The 24,317-nt window shown below is 40.6% G+C and overlaps 1 protein-coding gene across 7 annotated transcripts in view; it reads left to right on the top strand.

Moving 5' to 3' along the window:
* Window positions 1–9,971: 9,971 nt before the first annotated feature.
* The window catches only part of CACNB2 (calcium voltage-gated channel auxiliary subunit beta 2), a 229,348-nt gene continuing 215,002 nt past the window's right edge, over window positions 9,972–24,317 (top strand). For all 7 annotated transcript variants that reach the window (XM_048950489.1, XM_048950482.1, XM_048950480.1 and 4 more), the window contains exons 1-2: window positions 9,972–10,186; window positions 20,615–20,707. In XM_048950489.1, coding sequence (XP_048806446.1) covers window positions 10,091–10,186; window positions 20,615–20,707 — 189 coding nt within the window. In that variant the 5' untranslated portion in view covers window positions 9,972–10,090. The remainder of the gene's footprint in view (window positions 10,187–20,614; window positions 20,708–24,317) is intronic.

Here is a 24,317-nt window from a genome sequence, read left to right as displayed (position 1 = left end):
ATAATTCTACAAATTAAGATAATTCTAAAATATAAAGTCTGATCTAAAATTGGATCATGCATATAAAGTGTAATTCAAAGTGAACTGAGATTCTGCAATGCTAAAAAGCAAACCTGAAAAGCCCTTCTGGGGTGCTAGGTGGTCTCAGAGGCACTAAAATCAATGAACACTGTATTTCTATTTAGAGTTGCACTTATGAGCAGACTAGCTAACTTTTCTCCCTAGTAAACACTCCTAAGAGTACATCTATGGTCTTTGACTCTCAGAAAGCTTCTGTATCTATCACAATAGTTTCTTCTGTAAACAAGCTCCTTGGGAATAGTAATGAGGGGAAGACCAAATACTAGTTTTTAATTTAATGGCTGAATACTCCAAGAATATGTGAAAATCCTGAGATTTAGTTCCTGTTGTAAAAGACATTTAATTCATTCACTGGCTGTTTTGGTTAAAATGCCGGAATGGGGTCACCTTAGAAAAATTTAACTGTTCTATGCTTCTGTTGCCTGATGTCTACGTTGCAATTTAACTGACTTTTTATGATATTATTTCTAATCATTGTTTACAAAGATTTGCAGATGGTTTCTTGAAAAAAGGCTGCATTTAAATAAGTGCAAGATAACTGGAAACAACAGACATTCTGTGCAATGAAAACATTAAATGTACTGGAAGACTTACTCTACACGTAAGGTACTTGAATCTCGAAGATGATTTTCTCTGTCTAATTTAAGCATGGTAGTAAAATAGAAGACTGCTGAATTTTCTTGCAACACAGAATGTAGCTAATGAAGAAATTAGCAAAAGAAGAGATTATACATAAACAGTACACTGGCCTATGGTAAACAAACTTTTATTGCAGTTGCAAACCACACCATGAGCTCTAATTAAATAGTTTATAGACTGTTATTGCACTATAGCAAATGTGCTATCAAAGAAAAACAGACTCAGACACACAGTGAACTGAGGAGCACTGTGGAGTAGCACACATTTTGACAGCAGCATTTTATGATGAGCACTTATAAGCAGCACATAGTCTTCTGGTTTTGAAGTCTCTGAGCAACAGGGACATAAGATCTTCTGTGTGATCTTCTCCCTCTTGCTGATACTTTGATGCACACTCTTTACATTGCTGTAGTGGAAGAAAGGTAAGTAAGAACCCTTACCACAACTTCAAACTTGTTTATTTGGGAAAAGAAAAAAGAAAAAAAGTTTATCTTGTATACATACTGTCCTAAAAGTTCCCATTATGTCCTTTTAGTTTACACTAATGACTGAATGGAGGCTGCAGACACAAAAAAAACTCCTTCCCCCAGGAGGAGCCATGAAGCAAACGATGTTGCAGTGGCTATATGGGTGACCATCCTCAGTTTCAGAACATTCCTGACTCAGTCAAACAGGTGGCCAAATGGCCTCTTTACTGGTTTGAGAACTATTGCACTCAACATATGAGTAAGAATGAAAAATTAATCTTGATTAAAATTAGCATATTGAATTTGAAACAGCAGGAGTCCAGGAGTTGATTAATGAACAATAGTTTGGCTGCAAACAGCTAGAATTTCTATCCGGACTATCTCACTGTGTTTACTGTCATTGTTTCCTTTATGCTGGGTGACATATATAGCAAAACTGTATTAAACAGTATTGTTTCTGGTAAAAACATTTGGGAGAGAATTTTCTCAAAGCAAACAACCTCACAGTGGACTAAACTGCAAATCCCTCAGCAATTAATCATACAGTTCACACTGGTAAGTTGTTAAGACATTGGCAATACAATTCACCAATGCATTATTCTGTTATTCGCAGACTTTAATATGCGGTGTTGTTTTTTTCTTGTGTGTTTGATCTATTGGAAATGTTTTGTGTCAGCCCATAGAAAGGAAAACATGTTTTGCTGTGTGTTGAATAGTAGATGAGCATTTGGAAGATTTCAAAATATTTGCTTCAGTAAATTTTTAATTAGTTTGTATAAAGTGCTTTGGAATACTCTTGTGAAGGAAGAATTGAGTTACTGTTTACGAGACATAGTGAAGTATACTCAACAGAAGAGAGAAAACATACTGTCTGGGATTCTGGTATCCAGTTAAAAACTAGTGTATAGCACCTTGTAACTCATTAACAGTTCTGTGAGGGTAATGAAGCTAACAATATAAACAATATACAGGGCTCCTTTCAGTGCTAATATATATATAGTTTGTTCACAAATATCCAGTGTCCAAGTAATAGGTAAACATGAACTCCTCTTTTTTGATGCTTCCGTCTTAAGGTGGACATGAAAATTTTCACTGCAGTCAGTGGGACTGTTAGCAAATAGTGGGATTCAGGACTGCATCCAAGCATGTTTCTCATAGCCAGCACAATATTTTGGGTACTCCCCAAGTTTGTCTAGCCAAATCTCTTTGCCAGAAAATGCAAAATCAGGTGAGCCTACTGAGAGAGGACTCAGCTAGGAAACCAACAAGATTAAAGATTTATTTGGGAAATATCGTATGACTTTATCAACCTTCAGATAAGCACTTCATGTAACTCTAAAACTAGGTGAATCTAATATAATACTAACATCAAGCATTACTTAAGGAAGCTATTTTATAAAGAAGACTCTGACTAGTCTGGGGGGTCTTTAATATATCCATCTCACTGAAACTATATTAGAAGAAAATAGAGACATCAATAATAGAGTTTCTCTCCATTTGTGGGCCCAACAGTAATTCAATCACTCAATAGATAAATGTGTGTTGCTATCAAACCTGCAAGAATTGATTTAACACCATTAATTTCTGTAGTAGAGTAGTAGGAGTTTCAAATTTTAAGTTCATTTAGAGATTGTGTTTTAATGTTGGTTCTGCTTATATGATACTCAAAACTAATTTTTCATTGGCTCCTTATATAGAACCAATCTACACCTGCTAGTCTAGCAATAAATTACTGACGTTCTTATAGCAATTCCTATTTCAGGACTTTTTTCTTGGGAAGACAGTTTTAAGGCTGTTCTCATTACCACTGTCCAAATTGTGTTTCTTGACCTGCTGCACTGCAGTGGGAGCAGCAGTACTCCCTGTGCCCCCTGTGCAGAGTGAGAGTCATGGAGTGTGCTGCCATGGAGCTAGTGCAAGCCATGTTGGGCCTTGGTCTTGCCTAAGTTGATTCCTTTGTTATTTTTAGGGACCTTTAAGATCGTCTAGTTCCAACCACCCTCTATAGTCAGGGACACCTCCTTCTAGACCAGGCTTCTCACAGCCCCATCCAGCCTAGCCTTAAATGCCTCCTTCCTGGAGGCGTTCACCTCTCTAAGCAATCTGTTCCAGTGTCTCTCCACCCTCACACTAAATAATTTCTTCCTAATATCTAGTCTAAATCTACCCTCTTCCAGTTTAAAGCTATTTCCCTTTATCTTTTCATATGCCCTTAACAAAAAGTCATCCTCTGCCACTGGGCCATGGGCACAGCAGAATTTTGCAAAGGATGCAAGTATAACTAAAGCATGTACAGGTTTCCTAATAAGGAATTATTTTGAGCAAAATGAAAGGTTTGTTTTGGTATTGTATGCTTTGTCAGAACACTCCCTCTTTCAACGAACTTCATGGACACTATTCTTTTCTTTTTGAGAATTGTTCATTCAGGAACCTGACAAAGAAGATGTAGCTGTGTTAATGGCTTCCACCATCAGCAGTGGTTCCTGTGGCATACATCAGGGGCAGCGCTGTCTGGTTTTCCTGAGCATCCCAGGCTTGGATAACAACATATTTACCTGCTGGTTTTTAATAGAGACAGGACTGTAAAAGATAATTCTTTCTTATTATAGTGGTTCAAATAAATTATAAAAAAAAAAAAAAAGTGTTTTTTTTTTTTTTTTTTTTTTTAAAGTTAGTTCATTTCAATCTGTTTCTCCCACAAAACGAACAAGAAAAAAATGGAGGGGAAAATTTTTGTTAGCATCTAATGATATCCATTCCAATTTGAAAAAAGCATTGGAGAAAGTACTAGGAAGAGTATTATAAAATACACAGTACCAAAATAACTGTAAAATATATTTGTAGCTACAAAATGAATAATAAATCTGCTTGGTGCTTGCCACAGTTTTCTTCTTTGCATGCAAAGAAAAAAGTATTGCTATTCTTTTTTTTTTTTTCCACTGAAATCATAAGTTCCCACAGTGATGTTACAGTAAAAGTTGTCATCTCAGCCCAAGCTTCTGCTCTCAAGTTTTTGAAGGGCACCTTGGTTTGCCTCATTTAAATCACCCATAGGGTGTTGAAGCAGGGCAAAATTGTACAACTTTTCATATTTCAGGGGGGCAGAATTTTCTCTCAAAAGTTTTTGCTCTGGAAATACATAAGTAAAGATGGGTTTAATGGCAACTGACTGTGGACAGTACAGTATATACACCATTGTATTAACATGACTGATGATATCATCTTTTTTGCAGTCATTTTTCTTCTGAAACTTGAAAGCTAATGAAGATTTATTGAAAATTGCACTCTTACAAAATGAACATTTCTATCTTGCTAAGGATTGTGGGTCATCTGAGTAAAATAGGTTTAGCAGTAAAGGAGAAAAAGAAGGAACAAACAAAAGCTTGAAGACTTGTCTTCCTCCCCCTCATTTTACTGCGTAAACTCAAAGCGCTTACCAAAAATTACTTTTCAGAAGCCAAACCGACATTATTCTGCAGTAATGTTTTCACAACTGACCCCGGTTGCAGCTTGATGTTTATAGCTGAGCTGCTCTCAGGGCTGGTGTTCTGCCAGGAAGGAATTCCTGCAGCCCTGCTCCAAGCACTGGGCTCCTGCTCCCTGCTCCGCCCAGCACTTGCACTTATCTGGCAGTAAGATGGCTGGTGGAGATAACACAGCAGAGAATTAACCCTATAGAAAGATAATTAATTTTCTGCTACATTTTAATTTCAGTCCTGAATGGATTGTCTCACACTGGGAGAAGCAAGCAAGATGATTGTGCAGAGTGGGTTAGTGCAGCCAAGGTGAGGAAGAAGGGAAGTGGCTCCTGGCAAATGCCAAGCATTGAAGACTGCTTGATGGTACTGTGGAGCAGTGCCACCAGCCATCTGCCTTCAGATCCACACATGCATAAATCTGTGCAGAGTTTGTAAACTCCTAGGCAAGTTAACTCTGCCAACAGCCCTGGTAATGATGAGTTAACTGTCAACCATGTTGATTGTTTTGCAATCCTTCTACAGATTAGATGCTGTCATTGTCTTTTCTTACACCATTTATTGTGAATGGAGTTCTTTGGTGCCACAAATAAGAGCTTTTGGGTAGAAAGAAAAAATATGTCTTCCCTAAGTCATAAAAGCAGAAGATGAGCTTGGGGCTCACTAAAGGGTGGAAGACGGGCCAAGCCCACGAAGCTGTTTGGATGCTGTCCTTGGACACAGTCTGGATGGTCTATTAAAAGTTGTCTCTTATGTCAGTAACTCACATGGGCTGAGCATACTTGTGGGTGAGAGTGCTACAAAGCCTTTTTGTGCTCATGTGTTTCATGTATTTAATAATAAGAGAGCAATAACGCTATAAATAGGAGCACCATAGTTGGTAAGGACTGGGGATACAAAGAAGATACGTGGTCTCAGCTATGATAGGAGGGCAAAGAAAAAGGAAAGAAAATATCATCTGAATCAAGCAACTTCTACAGAAGTGCTTCATTAAAATGAGATTTGTACACAACCCACAGGCAGCACAATTGCCTTTTGCAAAGTGAGCAGCTAGCAAGCAGGAGTGTGCCTTTTTTGGTCACGTTTTTAAGAGGGTTGAAAAATATGTGCTTAGGTGTTGTGGCTTTTGCAAGTACTGTGAGCCTTTGTACCTTGCTCTTCTATCATGGAGAAAACTTCCTCCTCCTAATCCTGTCCCCTCCCCCCCTAAGAATATATCAAAACAGTATCAATCAAGGTTTTGTTGCACCTCGCCTACACCCCACAGAGTAAAGCATAATGAGCACACTCTGGAAGGACAGATCTGCTCATTTAATGCAGCCAGCCAGTGTGGTGTTCTGATACAGACTGATAATAGATTCACAAGTGAGCTTGTTCAGATATTAGCTCAGTGCTTTTGTTCAGACTTGTTGTGCAAAAGGTAAAGTACAAAAATAAGGGAAGTCTCTTAAGTTTGCACACCAGCAGCCAGCTTGCAATTCATTGCTGAAAAAGATGGACTACATTTGTTCTGAGATATTAAATGCAGGTAACTGAGTGTATTCGTGTTTTTACAATACTGAATTTACCAGCTACAGCAGAAAGTGACACAGAGGAATAGATGGGCAGCGCTTCTTTTAACTGATATACCCAAAGAGCTCTCTGTATTAGGGCTTTAAACTTATCTTCAGTTGCAAGAACTTAAGCAGTTTCATAGCAGACATCGTAAGCTCACAGGTCTTTATTTATGCAAGTTTTTGTCACCTCCCCTGGGCCTAAGTATTTAGCTTATAGCTGCATGTATTCAAATAAAAGCAACCTTTTTATTTTTGCATGTTCCTGTGACAATTATGGACTAAATCAACGCTATACAAGAGTGCAAAGGTTAAAACACAGTGCTGGAGACTAACATTCTTGTATTGATGGCAAGGACAATTAAATGCGTGAAGTAACACGGTGTTCCTTGCTCTAGAAGAACATCTAATCTCTCAAAGAACAAAAAAAGCCCTGTATTTTTATTATCTTCTCAAACAGACTAAGGTTTTGTTCTTTTTTTTTTTTTTTTTTTTTTTTTTTTTTTCCTTAACAAATAGCTTCTCTTTTCTTCAAATTTCCTAAAATTTGCATGTTTAGAAAAGTCCAAATAAGCATGCACAACACCTCTCCATTGCAGATAAGAGCGAAAAAGAAATATGTAGCAGAGTGGTTTTCTTCTGAGAAGTGGTCAGGAATAGCAGGTTGTTTTTCCCCTGAGAAACAGCTAGCAAATTGGAATCTCTGTATATTGTTTTTACACGTTGACCCTTCTCCTGGAGATGTGGCCAAAAACAGCACGCAGAGGGATGGATGACAGCAAGGGTATGTGTTCAGCTGAAGGATTTTCACAGAACATTTCAAGGTTAGAAAATGCTGTTGAACTACAAACAAAAGGGTGAAAAAGTTATTTTTCCCAGTTAATCTTCTGACCATTTATTACATCGATGCAATGAATGATAATTGCTAGTAAAGAATAGTTAGGCAGATTATCAGGAGGAGAAACAAAATAAATGTACTATTTAGAAATTTATAGGGGGTCAGTGATTTGTTTTACATATGTTCTTAGAGAAACATATACAACCCCAATTCTCAATATTTAGCTATTTTCTCTTTTGGTTATTTGTAACTTAAACTTATTTCTTGAATCCTTGCTCTCTACAGCGCTTGTACTAGGGCTGCTCCAAAAGTAATGCCTCCTATTTTATTATGTTGGCTCACAAAGTCAGAGGCAGATGTTGGTGGTATGGCAGTAGAGATTGAACCTTCTCACCAATATTTCATTACATTTTATTGCCGTGAGACAGATAGCAGCAGAGGAGCAGTCTGACAATATGGCTTCTGATATGGAAATGCGCAGGAAACAAAAGTGTGGAACTGAATTCCTCCATGCAGAAAAATGGCACCCACTGACATCCATCGACATTTGTTAAACATTTATGGAGACCAGACAGTGGATGTGACCACAGTGAAGTGGTGGGTGGTGACAGTGAAGTGGGTCAACTTCACTGTTGTAGAATTTTATGAGCACAGCATACAGACTTTTGTTCGTCACTGGTGAAAATACATAGCTAATGGTGGTGGCTGTTTTGAAAAACAATGTTTAATAGCTGAGAATTTTCTCTACCGAATGGTGTTATTGGTTGTATTTTTCACATAAATAAATAGGAGCTGTTGATTTCGGAGTGACTTGTGTCTGTGTATGTAAACAAAAAAATTACATTCATATTTTCATAAAAAAGAAGAAAAAATAACTATTAAAGATGCAGAACTTAGCAAAGTGACCTTGATTTGATATATTTGAGCTCTAATTTATGAGGAAGTAGAAATCCCCTTTCAACACAGATGGACAATTCATGGTTTCAGAAACTGTAATGCATTCAAAATGATCAATATTAAGGAATGGTATATTTAAAAAAAAAAAAATCCTGTGAGTAGTAATATACCCTACACAAAATGAAAAATTCAGTATGAGGGACCACTGCTACATAACTAAATAGCTACCACTCCCTGCTCCATGTGAGAGAGAATAGGTAGACATTGATGGATGCCTGAAAACTTACCAAGTCCAGGCTGTACTGAATCACTGTTTATCAAGAGCTGTTTGTATAGAGTGTTTGAGACAGAAGGATAAATGGTTCCAAAGCCATAAAGATGCTGGAAATGAAAGCCAGCATCATCAGATAAAACCACCCCACTTAGCAATCATGAACAGAAATATTATGCTAGGATCTTGTACAAATCTTTACTTATGAGATGTCCTCTTGTAATTGTTATGGTGGTCACAAAAAGTAACTCAATTAAAACAATCTAAATTGAAGGCAACAAATAATTGCTCCAAGGCCTATGTCAGACTGTGAAACATACATTTTTTCACATCAAATGTGTAAAGAGAAAATGCCTCTTGCTTATGATCACCAAGAGGACATCTGAAAGCAGGCCAGGCTTTAGCACCTTTACAGGTAGAATAATTTAACCATTTGAATAATATGTAAACACACGAACAGCATTCTTTTCATTACAGTTCTGTTTTGCCAAGGGTGATATCTTGGACAAAATTATTTTTGAAAAATACTATGACAACTTTAAAAAAAACCCAACAATATAAACACAAAAACTGTGAAACTTCTTGGACAAGTGCAATTTCTGAATCTTCTTCAAACCTCAGGGCATTTCTACTAGCAGATAAAGACAATTTCCTCGCAAAAAGTGGATAGGATGTTTTTTGCCATTCACATGAGAAAATCTGCAGGGGTAAGTTAACTCAGAGAGGAAATTTATTACTGTAATGAAAAATGAGACAAATCAAGCACACGGTTGGGAGAAAGCTTGAAAGTGCTTCTTGATCCAGCTTTTGTGCTGGGTTGGATTTGCTAGCTCCTTTTGCTGTGTGACTATTATATTACATTTAGATACTGATGCAATTATAAATATAGGACACGTGGCCATTCTGAGTTTATTTAATGATTTGTCATTGTTTGTCAATAAGAGGTCTCATAAACACAAAGTGATTTCAGAAGCAGAACCTTCTCTCTGTGCTGCCTGGCACGCAGACAGGCCTGGCCCAAGAAAGGCATGGAGAGGCAACAAGTCGTTCTGTAGAGTACATGTTCTACTCCACTCTGTCCATCGTGTGCCTATGTGCTCAGATGCCTCATCCATTAGGCCAGCCATCACCTCAGGGGAGCAGTGTGTTCCTCCTGAGCCAAGTTATAAACAGATTCTTCAGAAACCAGCGAACGTCTCCCTGTCATCGTTATACACAACCAGGCAGTGAGCTCCATCCCACCTGACAGCTGGGAATCCCTCAGCCCTTGCTGCTGTGCTCGCAGCCAGAGCCAAGACGTGCAGTGAAACGCTACAAACACAGAACTTTGCGGTGGAGAAGCTCAGAGACGTTCACCACCTCATCCAGCCGGCGATGCACGCGGGACCCGCAGGGCAGGGCAGGGCGTGGCGGGCAGCGCCTTTCTCACACAGAGCCCGGCTCCACCCGCGCCCCCTCTGTTCTCAGCGGGGCTCGGGCACGGGCCTACCGCGCCTCCCTCCCGCCCCAACTTTCTCTCTTGCTCCCCGGCGGGGAGGCCGCGGGGGAGGGACGCGAGGAGGGCGGCGCTGCCCCGCTCCCGCCGCCCGGTAGCTGCCGGGAGGGAGATGCTCGCTGTCACTTTCCTTCATCCCCACGCGCCGCCCCCTGCCCTCCCCCCGCGCCCGCCGCCGGCAGTGCCCCGTCCCCCGGCGCCGCGCCGCGCGCTCCTCGCCGGCAGCAGGCAGGGCCGCGCCGCCGCCAGCCCGCCTCGGCCCTTCCGCCCGCTCCCCGGCATGGCCGGGCGCTGAGGGGCGCCGCGCCGCCCCGCCTCGGCTCTGCCCGCTTCTGCCCCGCCGCGGGGCTCGGCTCTGCCCGGCTTCACGCCAATGGTCCAGAGCGACATGGCCAAATCGCCTCCCAGCCCGGCGCAGGAGGTGCCGATGGAGCTCCTGGACAACCCCCTGCCCGCGGCGGCAGCGCAGGTAGGGCGGGGGCGGCGGGGCCCGGCGGCACCGCCGGGGCTCGGGAGCCGGGAGGGGCGGCGGGGAGCGGCCGGGGCGCGGCCCTCGGCGCAGGCTCCGCGCTCGGAAAAGTTTGGCACCCGGAGCGCCGCCGGCCCCCGGGATGCGCGAGCCGGGAGAAGCCGGCGGCTCTCCGGTGGGTGGGCGGGCGGCACGCGTTGCGCCCGCGCTCGGCGCGCTGTCAGTGACAGGTCCCGGCCGGGCTCCCCGCCGCGGTAACCTGTTGGTGCCGGCCGGGTGGGAGCGGAGGGGCCGAGCGGGTTCCGAGGCGCCGATGGGAGCTCGGGCAGCGGCGGCGCGGCCGCCTCGGGGCTGTCCGAGTGCTCAGGTGGTCGGGCGCCGCGGGGAGAGGGCTGCGCTCCGAAAGGTGGTTCCTGTTTAATTGAGGAACGTTGCATAACGCCTTCGAGTTTGCAATAGTTGGCTACAAAGACTTTCGGTGCTATTTTTAAACCCACTCAAAGGGTGGTAAAATCCGATTGCGTGCGTTTTAAATTGCAAACATGCTTGCTCGAGCTCGGAGTTCTTTTCCTTTTGGGGTGGCGGTTTCATTTGCTACCGCCGAAGCTTTTCCTGACGCTTTAAGTCCTCTGAGGTGGTTTGGTGCCATCGCAGGAGCGCCGGATTGCCACGGGAAGACGCTGCCCGTCTGGCACAGGAGTCGCTAATTGCTCCGTGGGTGCTGGGAGCGGTGACAGCAGAGCAAAGCCCGGCACTGAAACGCAGCTGAGATGGGGCTGAACAAGTGTCTCTTTGGCTGTGCATTTGTCTGCGGTCTCTGAGCACATTTTGGTAGGGCCGTATGCTTTGCCAGCCTCTCCAGAAGCAGTGGCAAAGGAGCTCGTTTTTGTATTTTTCAGCCCTAAGTGCAGAATCGGTGACAGTCAAATCGGGTCAAACACTGATCGTAAAGCTGATTTTCACTCTCCATTCCCTTTTCACTAGTTATAAAGAACCTCTGTTTAGGGAGGAGGATAGCTTGCCAACACATACATTATGTGTGATTCAGGTAAAGTACTTCTATTTTACAGAATTGGTTTCTGAACACCTGAAGCCAAAAAGCCAATTTTTAAGATAGTGGTGACACAGCTTTTTGGTTGAGTGAATAATTTTCAGTTTTCAGAACCAGACTCTGTCAGTCAAGACAAGAATCGTGTCTTCTTCATAGATATACATATATATATATACACAAACATATATATATATGTATATATACCCTAGACCTACATAAACCCTTTGGCTGAATAATAATGTTCACCTCATTCCTTAGCATGCTCTGTATTGAGAGGCAATTATTCTGATCTGGGTTTTTGCTCCATTAACGCGATTTCCAGAAAATCAATATGGTAAGATCTTCCTGCTTTAGAAAACACAGTGAGAAGGAGAAGCTTAATGAGAGTGAGTGAATGATCAAGTAGGTTGCTGACAGTTCCTCCAGCTGTGCCCACCACTATCTTTTTCGCTGAGGCGCTTATGTATCAATCCTAGAAAAATTTCATGCCAAGTAATGTGTCAGGAAGGAAAGAGCCATGCGAGCTTATGGAGTGATATCACTTCTCAAAGTATTCTCTCTGAAGTGCTACTTCTAGTAATTATAGTTAAGCAAAATATAATTGAAGAGCCTCTGTATATTTGTATCAAGCCTCAGGATTTCTCTTACCCAAGAATTTTACTTTTGCAAAGCTGAGTGTTTCTTTTAATCTGGCTGTACATCGCGGTCGATGCCTTGGATTGTGCCTGGCCATCAATTTTGGCCAAACTCATCACTGCTTGGCAGAGGTGTGAATGCAGTTAACACTCTGCAAGCAGTTTCTCTTAAAAGATGATTAAATACATGACCTGTTCCTAGATAGTCCCTGCATATAATCTATTTCTTATTTCTATAGTGTGTTTTTCTAACAAGATCTGTAAAGGGAATAAAATCCCTGCAGGTGTTGATCCTGGTAATTGTACCATGATCTCCCTGGGAAGTTCTTTGCAGTGGGGGAAAGTGTTCATGTTTCTGTATTACCTAGAACATTGTGCCTTTTAGGTCTCTTTTACTTAAGTACGTAGTTCTGGGTGCTCACTGTGATCCTAGTTGAGGCAGGGTTTGTGTTGTGCTTTTTGCTAGCTGGTTTGGCCAGGTGTGTGCATGTGCTGGTAGTGACACTGTTCACTGTGCTTGTGTCTGTGTCACTGCAAAGTAGCAGTTTTAGGTGTCACCCTGTTGTAATAAATTCAGTATCTGATTTTCAGAAATCATAAAACAAGCAAACTGTTGAACGGGATCAGTGGTTGATAACCAGTATCTGATTTTTGAAAAATCAACTTCATTACCATCTTAAAATTTTTCTTTCAAAAACCTCTCAGATCTAGAAATCTGAACCCAAATATGTAAATGAATCATTTTAATTAATGCAGGTGCTGGCAATTTGTATGTAGCCTATTGCAACAGGGCATATTAATGCCTTTCGTGGTAGTTCTCAGTCCTTCTCTTTTTTTTCCCCCTCATTTAATTTTTTTTTTTTTTACTGATCCCGATTCAAAGTCCATCAATTCCCAGGAATCACCAGATGTAATTTCTGTTTTCTCATTCCACAACTTCCCAGTTATGCTATAAGTACAGCCTTTGCACTCAGGTCAGTGAATTATGTGGGATATTTCTAAGACAATATAATGAAGCCTCTTAGCAGGCAACAACACACTGCCTCGTGGAGGGAGGAGGCATCGTGCCCTGGATGAATTCTTCCCTATTCCCCATTATCATTTTCCTCCTGTTCTCTTCCTTGCCTTCTTATCTATCATCTTGCAGTGCAGGCTCTAACAGCCTGACACATTTGAAATGAAAACAGTTCCCTTCTTAATTGTTTTCTCCAGCTCCTTCACTCGCATTTAGATTTCCTCTGTGGCCCGGTACTATTCAGTACCTCTCCCGGCCCAAAGGCTGCTGAGGTGGCACTTGGCATGGACAGGGGCTGCCCAGTGCTCGGGGTGCAGCGTGGGGTTGGGATGGGTGGCCTCAGGTCTCATTCTATATTGACCTTGAATGATGCTCACGGGAATTTTGGAGCAGTGTGTGTTACGACGATTTGAGAATATCAGTACAGTTGTGGGCCCTGCCCTGCAGATTTCTAGCTGTCTTTTCAGCTGCATGGCACCGTTCCATCCTGCCTGTCCCGTGGTGATGAGGGACTGGCGATATATTCCCTGCGGATTAATCACACTGCCCTCTGCTGCTCCGTTTCAGCTAAGCTGATTTATCAGGATGTGCAGCGCTTACCTATTCTTCAACTGAACGTTTGCAGCAGTGTATCTCTCCTGTCTAACTAAGGAGAATGCCTTATATGTGACAAACAGACACGATTTGTATCCCTTTTTTCACTTGCACAATCACAACAGCCTTTCTCAATAGAGGCATAGAAGGCTTTACTCTCTTCTGGTAGCATCCCTGCAAGCCAGATGTGAGAGCAGGACCATATATGAATAAAGAAGAGAAGAAATCAAACTAATGCATTGAGCTTTTCATGGTCGTGGGCAAGAGGCAGTATTTTCTCTCTTGATGAGGTAACCTCCTTCCAGCATAGCACTAAAAAATATATTTTGATAGTCTTTGACTAAAGAAAGCCCTTCAACTTTCAGTTGTTATTTTTCTGATAATCCTTCTCTGCTTTTAGGGTTTGTTTTGCTTTGCCCAAAATTCACCAGTAACAGGTAAAGATGCGTGATTGTCTCATCCAGACACATTTCTCTGCCGCTCAGGTGTTGCACATCATCAGCATGTGTGGGCTATAGTTACTGTTTGCTTTTTTTTCTTAACATTTTCCTAGACTGCAAAATCTCTGTGAAGCAATTTAGCACATTCATTCCTAACTTCTTTGAGAGTTAGCCATTTTCTAGAGGCTATCTCTGTTTTTGTCTTGTTTTGTCTCTAGGTTTATAATTTTGAACCGTTGTGGATGAAAAGTTCCCGTACGCTTCCAAGCTTGACTTCTCTGGAGTCTCAGTTACTTTTCTTCTGCTTCTTTTTCTCAGTTCTTTTCTGTGCCAGGACAGAAGAGTTTCAAAATAACACAAAGCAACTCAAATCAGCCTTCCTGTCCTGCAGGGCAGAGGGAAGCTTTTCATAGGCAGCTGCTGTTCCTGCAAGTCTTTTGCAAAGACAGGTCCCTTTTGTGTGTAACAGGAAGAAATAAACTCATAGGGAGGAGAAGGCGCATGGCCTGCAAATGTAGTGTCTGATTCTAAAGGCTGTGGGAGGCATGCTTGAGTTTGGGCACAGGCCTCAGTGTTTGCTGATATTGTGAGCTCAGTTAGGAGCAGACGCTGTCAGTTGTGCAGTGGAGAGATGGGCAGCAGAGTTTGACCAACGTGATGTCCTGAGTCTCTGGGAAGAGGAGAGCAGGTCAGGTCCCCCACCTGCTGTCTGCTGAAGTGGAAACTACTGGGTGCCCTGACCTGGGGCCCCAGGGGGAGTGTGGGAGCACAGGGAGCTGGCTCAGATTCATGATCAACTGGTGAGAACTGGGCTATTTCTGGTGGCAGCACTCAAAAGGCTTTATTGCAGGCCAGCAGAAAGGAGCACCAAAGATTTCTCGGCAGAAGTGGTTTCTTTGTAGTGAGAGAAAAAGTGACATTTGTCAAATATTTGTATTGGGATGATGTATGCAAGTTTGGATAAGTAATTTTATTTGTGTTTTGTTGTTTCGTTGGTTAGGTATTAGGTTTTAAAGAAGGGCTGTTGAATGGACTTGACAGCCTCAGCATTTTTACTTGGTGACCGTGGAGAGCCTCACTTTGATAAGATTTCTCAAGGGACTCCTGGTCTTTTCTGTATTGTCATCTTTGCAAATGGTGGTTTTTTTTTTTTTTTTTTTTTTTTTTTTTTTTTTTAAGAAATCCAGGTTTTGACACCTAACTTTGGGATTCTTCTCTGCTATGGGAACGTGAGTCTGTGCTCTGTTGGCAGCTTCCTCACTGAAGACATGTCACAGGGCAAATGTAGGGTGACCTGAAACCCCAGCTCTGGGAGGAAAGCCAGCCAGGACACACTGTTATATCCAACATTGCTCTTTTGCCTCTGTTCCAGTGGTGAGATGGAGTTCAGGAGTCCTGGGAAGCTCAATACTAAGGCCTCTTTCTTTACCTTTTGGTATTCCTTTGATCCTTGACTGGTCATTTGTTCATTTGAAGTCATGTAAGCTTTGTTCCAGCTCTGAATTTTTGTTTTCTGTTTTTGTTTTGTTTGTTTTTTTCTCCCTGTTTCCTTTCTGACATTATTTTCTATTTCAAGACTTAACCATTTCAGTGACTTTGATGCCTAATTCTTCTGCTCCTTCTTTTACTCTTTGAGTAGGTCCAGCAGAGGGAAGCTTTCCATACGTGGCTTCTGCCTCCTGAATTTATCTTTGTGTTTAACCATGGCATCAGTCTTGATGGCTGGTGCTATTTTATCTGTTATAATTAGTAAAGGCTCAGGCTTACACTATATCTGTTTCTCTTTGGTATAATATACCAGTGGAGCGGTTGCTGGTTAAGGCTTTTTTCGGACTTTCACTGAACATCAGTTCCTTGGCTGTGGATAGCTGACAATCTGAAATGTTTTATCACCTCTTCCAGGTGATAGGATTTTGATACAATGATCAAGCATGCCTCCTGCTTGTTTTGTGTGTTAGAGGATTAATTTTACAGATAGATGCCTTTCACGTCTTGAGGCTGAACCTCATTAAAATGGGAGGGTTTCACTGAGCCGTGTTAATCTCATCTGTTTGCAATAACTTGAGGTAGCTGTATATGAAACTGTTAATTACTAGGAAACTGCTGTTTATGCCTGTAATGCTTCATATGATTCCCGTATTTTGTTTGATTACATGATCTGAACAAAGGTTGCATGATGTACTTGCACGTCAGGGCTGGAAAACAGAGTTGTCCTTTGCTTTGTTAAGTCTCTGTTGATGAACTGCTCTTTACAAGATGACTTTGGTAGTTTTTTTTAGGGCTTCACATAGTCTGCCAGGTATTTTAAGAAGCTGTAGAACATAAATGTGTGTGGTTGTGTTTCTTGTCTCTGGCAGCTTCACTGATTTTAAAAGAACTTCACACATCTGACTAATAAACCAAGCTACAGTTTTCATCCTGTAAACACTTTCATGTATACAGATCTTTGTCTAAGGAGTGATGCTGAAATCCAGTGAGAATGTTTCCTTCAGCAAACTTCTTACATAAACAGACTTATGGTCAAGACTGGAGCCTGCTGTATTAAAATGAGCTGGGTTGAGTTACAGTACAGGATGGGTTTAGGGTGGTTCTGGTGGGCAGGACTACTGTTTTTAAGGAAGGTGCCCCAGGTTACTGCTTTTGCTGGCCAATGCTCACACATCGTGATTCAGCCCTTTATTTTTAGCTACATAATTACAGCCAACTGCTGAATAGAACATAGATTAGACAGCTGATTTTCATAGGGAAATCACAATAACATATTGGGTTCGCTGTGATTTCCCCCTCCCTACCCCCCAGAATTGCATGTATCTCGTAGATTATGTGTTTTTTTTTTCTTTTGGTACAAAGTTCTTGTTTTTGCATGAAGCTCTTAAAGAAAAAAAATACATTAAAAAACCAAAGCATAATGAATAGGACAGGATGAATATTCATGGGTCTTCACATGACAGAGACACTTAATCATTTTTTGAAATCTGTTTGTTTGTGGAAGACTTATCGCATGTTTAGAACAAAGTTTCCAACATTTCTGGCTGTGGGAATAGACTTGGAAGACATAGAAGACAAATGTGATCCCAGATTGGTGTCCTTTAAAATAACAAGAACAGCCGTCAAATCAGCCTTTTCTCACATGCTGAAGCTGTCCTCCCTTTCCTCTAACTCAGAATCAGTCCACACAGGAAAGCAGCTGCACTGTGGGCCCTCCCTGCAGCCTGCCATCCTGTCCGACATGTCCTGTGTGCAAAGTTGGCATGCAGCTGGTGCCCTCCAACAGTTTTCACTTATATGAGACTGAAACAAAAATGTGCAGGCTGCTGTGCATGGGGAAAAAAAAAAAAAAAAAAGCAATAAAAAAACCCAGTGACTGAAAAATCAAGATAAGAGCACATTTGAAGTGGATTTGGGCTGTGATGTTGCCTGAAATGAAGGCTTTTAGTTGTTGCTATGCAGGTAGAGAAGCAGTTTGTCTTCCTGCTTGCAATGCTTTTTTATTCTGGTCTTGTTCAGTTCATCCTTGCAAATCTGGGTCTATTTTGCTTTTGTAGTAATTTTTTTTGCCTTATAAAGCTGAATAAATGATTTTATAAGTAAAGTAAATATTGAAGAAACTGGTTATAATACAGAAATGTGATTGTGGAAGAGAATATATATTCACTGTTCTAGTATCTTTTAAGGGATTACATAGCATTATAGTATATATACATTACGTATGAAATTGCCTAGTTCTTTATGTAGATTCTTTATACACTTGAGCTACTATGTGAATACTTTGAATCTTTATTTTTTGTAAGCATATTTTTGTATTCTTCCACAAAAATGGAGAAAAGATGCTCAGAATGTTGACAGGTAACGGTGCCGCTGTAGTTGCTTCAATGATAGCAATTTTTAACTACTGGCAAATTTTGATAAAAAAAAAAAAAGTTTTTATTTAAAGATCATGCGTGTTAAAGACAATCTGTATATATTGTGTGTCACCTTAATATTCTATCTTATCATGTGGAAAAAAGGTGATTTAAAGGAACTGTCTAATATAACAATAACTGGAAAATTTCTTCAATAGTTTACTGGCAATAGTGCTTCCAGTCTACACTTTATTCTTACAGACCTGTAAAATCCTTTGTAGGATCAAATTTTTCTTCTTTTGCTAGAGATTCCTTTTAGAAATACAACCATGCGAAATCGTTCCTGGTTCACTTTTCAATTTATATATCATGACTTACTTGAATAATCAGAAAGTCATATTTTCATCCCCATGATGTGCACTATGCTTTCTTTCTTTCTCTTTTTTTTTTTTAATAGTTCTGCCTTAAGCAACATGTTATTAGCACCAATTCCTGTTCAGTTCAGTTTTCACAAAATCCCAGAAGAGCTGAGGTTGGCGAGGTGCTCAGGATCCACGTGGCCCAACCCCTGCTCCAGCAGGGACACCCAGAGCAGGTGTCCAGGGCCTCGTCTGGGCAATTTCTGAAGATCTCTGAGGAGGAGACTCCACAGACTCTCTCTTTTTGTAAAAATCATATTAATTTGGCAAAAATGTCTTTGCCGTAAATTCACAGTTTGGGAGAATATTGTTGCTCTTAAGTCATTGTTAGTTCAATCTTGTAGCACATTAAATTATTTTGCTGAGAGTCAGTGTCAGGCTGGCAGATCTATTGTTTCTTTTTAAAATACTGGTGTAATGCTGGAGTCTAAGCAGAGCTCTGAAGTCCCCCAGAGTCAACATTAGTGGACTGTGTACAGCCTGAGGTTGTTCTGCTGCATCTCTTGGAGGCAAGCTATCTGCATTTGTTGATTTGAAAAATGATCTTACTTAGTAGTGGCTATTTGTCATCCTCCATGATTACTTTTGGGCTCTGATGTATTCTGTCATATTTAATATTTGTTAGCTAAGAGTCAAAGCTCGGACTTTGAAGTCATGATCAGTAGATGTTTCCAGCATGAAATTTTAACTGTGCCTCTGAGCCTGTCCTTTCCTACTATGAAAGCTGATGGGACTTGTGCCCAGAGCTCTTTCTGGTGTTCTGCACATTGCCCAAACCCAGGGAGGGACACACTTGGTGCACCCAGGCAGGGTTTCATCCTGAGGCTTGCTGTCTGCATTGTAACATGTTTGCAAGCTCATTCTCCAATACACTGATCATAGTTTTCTCTTTGTTCCTAAACTCAGGGCCAATAGCAGCTTATGGCCAAAGATGGTGGAATGATGTGAATGCAAGGACTGAGAGTTTCAGAAAATAATAATGAAATAAATGACGTAATTAGTGTAATGTAGTGGGGGGTATGAGTACACTAGCACACTATTAGCAAGGCTTTTTAAAGATTATTTTTAAAGTGGCATGCTGTAAATAAATCAGTGGAATTTCTGTAATGGAGTTTTTACTCTTGGGAAAAGAATAGTGAGATAGTCTGGGGGAAGACATGATACAAATCACTGAAAATTCAGCATAGAGGTGAGAGTGGCTGCTGTAGTTTTGCCTTGCTTTTTTTTCCCCCCTAACTTATTGTGGACCTTTAAAGTTCAGTGATGAATGCAAGATGGGAGCTGAAATTGGGCATATGCCAAAGCAGACCTTGGAAGTGCAGAGAAAGACCCTGCTTATTGCTGGGGCCTGTGGGAGGCATTTAAAGACAGGAGATGTGAGCCAGAGAGACAGATTAGTAAAGTGACCTTTAAAGCAGAGTGATGAGTGACAAAAAAGTACATTTATCAGTCTCAAGGAAAATAATATTTGAAGTTGTCAAGACATGGTTTCGTTGCAAGTTTAGATGAACTTTAGAAATATGACTAGATATAAAGGGCTGTATTCTAATGTGGTTGTGCAGAACAAATCTGCAAGACTCTGTTTTATCTGGAAATGTTTGAGGTGGTCACAACATAGTTTACTGTCATTCTCCAAAAAGTGGTTGCAAATAGCACGGTTTGGAACTTGCATGTGTTTTTTTTTTATTTTTTTTTACTTTATTTTTTATTTATAGTATTTATTGATGGTTTGTATTCATCTCACAGAAAAAAAAACGTGTTTTTTTTTTTTTTTTTTTTGAAGGTGGTCATTTGCTGTATTTCTAAAACTTAGTTTAATCACTTTTACTTCTTTCTCCTTTTGTCTTTTTGATAGATTGAAACAATGCTTTCTCAGTTATACATATCCTTCCAGTTTCATATCCAGTTCTTCTTCATCTATTATCCTACTTTTCCTTAATTTAACTTTCTGTTTTTTTAAGTTGTCATTGTTTTTATGTTTATCTTCAGTTCATATCTTCTAAATTGAGAAGCTATTGGTCACTGCTGTTCCCTCAGCTGACTTGACTCACAGCTGTGATGTTCTGGAGGCTGACCCATTATTGCCCATCTTAGCTTGGGCGTTTAGGCGAGCTGCAAAACAAACTGTACTTCTTAGTGAATTTGACTTGTGTGAATAGTACAACTATACAAGTTTATAAATGCTTCTCTAAACCTGAACGTGAAAAAATAAACATCCAAAGCTCAATTGGCCAAATCTAGCTTTGTTAGTGAGCACATATGTATGTAGCCCCATCAGTTACTTACTGAGCACTGTTTATCAGCTGGCACAAAGCTGACTATTTGAAGCTCTGCTGGCCTACTAGTCAATGGTAAAGCTTGCGCTGAGAGTTGTCTGTGCAACATAAACTAACATTGTATCCCTAATCTGTTTTTCTTTTTTCTTTTAACAGTCTTATGGTAAAGGGGCAAGAAGAAAAAATCGGTTTAAAGGATCAGATGGGAGTACATCTTCTGACACTACCTCTAATAGTTTTGTACGCCAGGTACGTGGTATCGTGGTATTCAGCTTTTATGTCTGGAGGACTTGGTGTTAATGTTCAAATAATTGTCTTTTATACATTGTCAAATCAAAGAGTGATATTGTAGCCTGAGGATTAGTACAATTTGTCTGTCAAGACAGGGAAAAATATTTGGTTGCGATTGTTTTGATCTTGGCAGAAAAGTACTTTTTCATTTCTTATTCGTTTCCATGTATAGTAGTTTTCATTATTTTTTTCTGTAGTGCTATCAGGTGATTGAAGCTGTAAGAGGAGGTGGAGTCTCATGGCAGTGCCTAAAGTGGCAACATTTGAGAGAAAGCATCAAAACCTACTAGTCCTGGGGATTTCCTGCTTAAAATAGTGCTGTGCAAACAGCACTCACTGCTATGCTTTCCTCCCATTGTTATTTAAAGGCATGGTTTGGAGGGGAAACTCCTGGCAGCACTGTGCCCATCAAACAGGTGCTGAAAGGCCAGGAAAAGCTGAAGGGGTACTGCAGGGTTCCATAGCCTGTTCCTGTGCACGTGTATTTGAGACCCCTTGTTATATGGAGCCTCATGGGTGTTCTAGACATGGGTGGGTGTTTGATGAACAACTTGATTAACTTGATCAGCAGTTTGCCTTTAATGAACAACAGGGGTAATGAAGAACATGTTGAAGGATCTTTGGCTACAGACCCAAGAGAGCAAACTTCTATATGCTTATGGTAGTGGACAACCCAGAGAGCACGAAGGGTGCTTAGAGCTGTACCACAACTGCACCTATCCAAAGAGCCAGAAATACACTTGTTTGTGTTCTACAGATTTAAGTTGTGACATTACAAATGTAGACTTGTCAACTTTTTTTTTTTTAAGGGTTTCTGGAACTCAGGAGTTTTAATTGCAGAGTTTTTGGCTTTACTATAAGGAAATGCCCGACCTCTCATCCATCTTGTCTTGCAAGTGTCTCAGTTTCAAACCATCCAGTGACTCCATTGCTATTGCATTAGTTGTTTCAGTATGCATCCTCTGTTTGCAAAAAGTGTTCTGCTTTGTCCTGTTGTGATCTTGCTAGCAGGTTTTGTGATAGGCCATGGATTTGAAAGAGAGAGGCCTGTCAGATATAGGTGTGAAATACTACTTGATCATAAGAGTTTGTCAGTGGCAGTGGACAAGATGAAAATGAAACCCTGGATCAATAAATCACTGATTTATGGCATTTTGTCCTGTTAAAAAAAATACTCTGAAAAAGACAAAGTAGTGTTTGGGAGTTGCAACAGATCTCCCTGTCCCAAGAATTCTCTGTAAAGTATCTGTTTTGCTGTTTTTCTTAGCTCCTCGTGGATACTGAGCTCAGCTTGGAACATTTTTAGCAGAGTAAGAGTGTTTATTTTACACCAGCTATGCACAGCTCTTTGACTTTCTTGTCTACTTAAATGAGGCCTGAAATTACTCCTAAGTATCTCTTCTTGGTATCATTCGTAGGAGCAGGGCAAGGAAGATAGATCTTCAAACTCCACATAGATGTTGAGTTGGATTACCATAGTCAGTGGAGATCTGTCTGATTATAGCATGTGGAGAATGATCCATTAAAATCTTGAAAAATGGACTTATAAATCAGGGTTGGTGAGCTATAGTCTAAAGGAGTCTGTATAATTTCCGGGGCTGTGAAGGGAACATAGACTACAAATACCTCAAGTGCAGATTTTTACAAAGAGTTTTATATCATTCTCTAAATCCAATTTTAGTAGTTACACAAGTAATACAATAAAAATGAGTGAAGGGGGAGGGGTGGGGAATTGAGCTGCAGGGAAAAATCAGAGATTTAAGAGATTGCTGAAGCAAACTCAGTTTTGATACGATATTATCAGTGAATATAGTGAAGGGATGATAATGGATAAATACGTATTGTAGTGTTGTCCCAAACTAAAAGATAAAAATCATGCAACATTCCTAGCAAATCATGCACAGGTGGAATTTGAGTTGTACCAGATGCATAAAAGTGCATCTTCACAGTTGGTGCAAGGAGGTTTATTTCAGACCTTAGACTGCATCTTCAGCAGGCTTACCTGTCCTGGTCCTCCTGGGACTGCTTACTCTCTCTTATGCTAATGAAGATATGCCCCATACATTAAGCAGAGTAAGTGCAGTTGCTTTCTGCTGGCTCAGCTGCTCTACCCTTCCCTCATTGCTGCATATTGCCTTCTCTTCATTTCTCTCTTGGAGAGTATTTTACAGTATATAAATGAACTTAATTGTTCTGCCATAACCTTTTATTTACAGCAGAAAAAATGAGTCCAAGACTTTGATGAAGTGTATGAGTGCAGCAGATAAGTAGAATGGACAAATTAATCCAAAACCAGTACAACCAATAATAGGATTTATTTTGTTTTATTATTACCTCAAAACTGGAAAGTCAGTTTTAGCTTGGTGAGCTGTTTTTAGGTTTGTTGACAGTAAATGTGATCTGCACATGAGATGCATGCAACCTGACTTCTTTCCTTTCATCTCACTTCCTTTCGTATTTACTTTTGAATTTATCCTGCAGCTTTCATATGCACATCTACAAATACTCCCATCTATGCGCAAGAGTGATTCCTAGAGTTGTCCTGATCATTTATTGCTGAAATCTAACTATAAACAAGAAAGAATGTCTGTAAAGTCCTTTTGAGTCATCTGCAGCTGACCTGGCCTTTCACTGGGTGAGCTGGGAAAGGCGAGCAGGTTCTTGCTGTAAGCACTGCTGGGAAGTGGTGCTTTGTAAGAGAAAATATGTCTAGTCCTGAAAAAATGCATAAGAGCAATGCACTGGAAATACTGTGCAAGAGCAAGTTGGAAACAGGATTCAGTCATTTCAATCCATGTGGGTGCTGGCCATTTGAACTAAAGTTACAGTAGGAGTAGGCAGTCAGTGGCTATTACTTGCACTGCCAAAACTTTATTGTGTTTGTGTTTTACCGTCTCCTTAAGGACACATGGACCTCTGGCTCTGGTATGTTCCTGACATGTTTCCTGCACTGCATACCAAGTGCTACAGTAGTAAGAACAGTGCCAACTTAGTTTTATTTGAATGAGAGAGAACAAAGCAATATTTTATTCAAATTGCTTGAAAATTGCTGCTGTTGTATAAGGAGGATGAAATGCACTCTGCACGACCCTGTGCACAATGATCTTTTCCATTGAAATTTGTTTTTCAGAGTAATGAAAAAGAGCAGAGCCATTTATCCAGTGTTGTTACCGGTACATATAAAAGAAGCATTAAGCTGAAGCAAGAACAATTTTACACATATATATAAAATCAAAATTTTAAAGCAGTTCTTTTCAGTGCAGTTAAATCTCATCTGTACTGTGAACTTTATCTGTTGATATGGATTTTTATTTCTGTTTTTCGCTTATGATTCTGAAAACCTATAATGTTTTAGGAGGATGCTTAGGATCATATTAATATATGTGTTTTGTTTTTCTTTGTTTTAGAATTGTTTGTTTCAATTTTGTCTCGAGTATTACTTACGATGTTAGAGCATTAAGAAATAACAACTTGGACATCCTTCCATTTGTGAGCAGCTCCTTCTCAGCTTTTCAACAAAGCTGGAGAAGGAAGAATTTTTTTTTCCTATGTTATGAATTCATATTAG

Source organism: Lagopus muta, chromosome 7 (genome assembly GCF_023343835.1).
Source record: "Lagopus muta isolate bLagMut1 chromosome 7, bLagMut1 primary, whole genome shotgun sequence".
Classification (NCBI taxonomy): domain Eukaryota; kingdom Metazoa; phylum Chordata; class Aves; order Galliformes; family Phasianidae; genus Lagopus; species Lagopus muta.
This window is presented reverse-complemented; position numbering and strand designations above follow the sequence as displayed.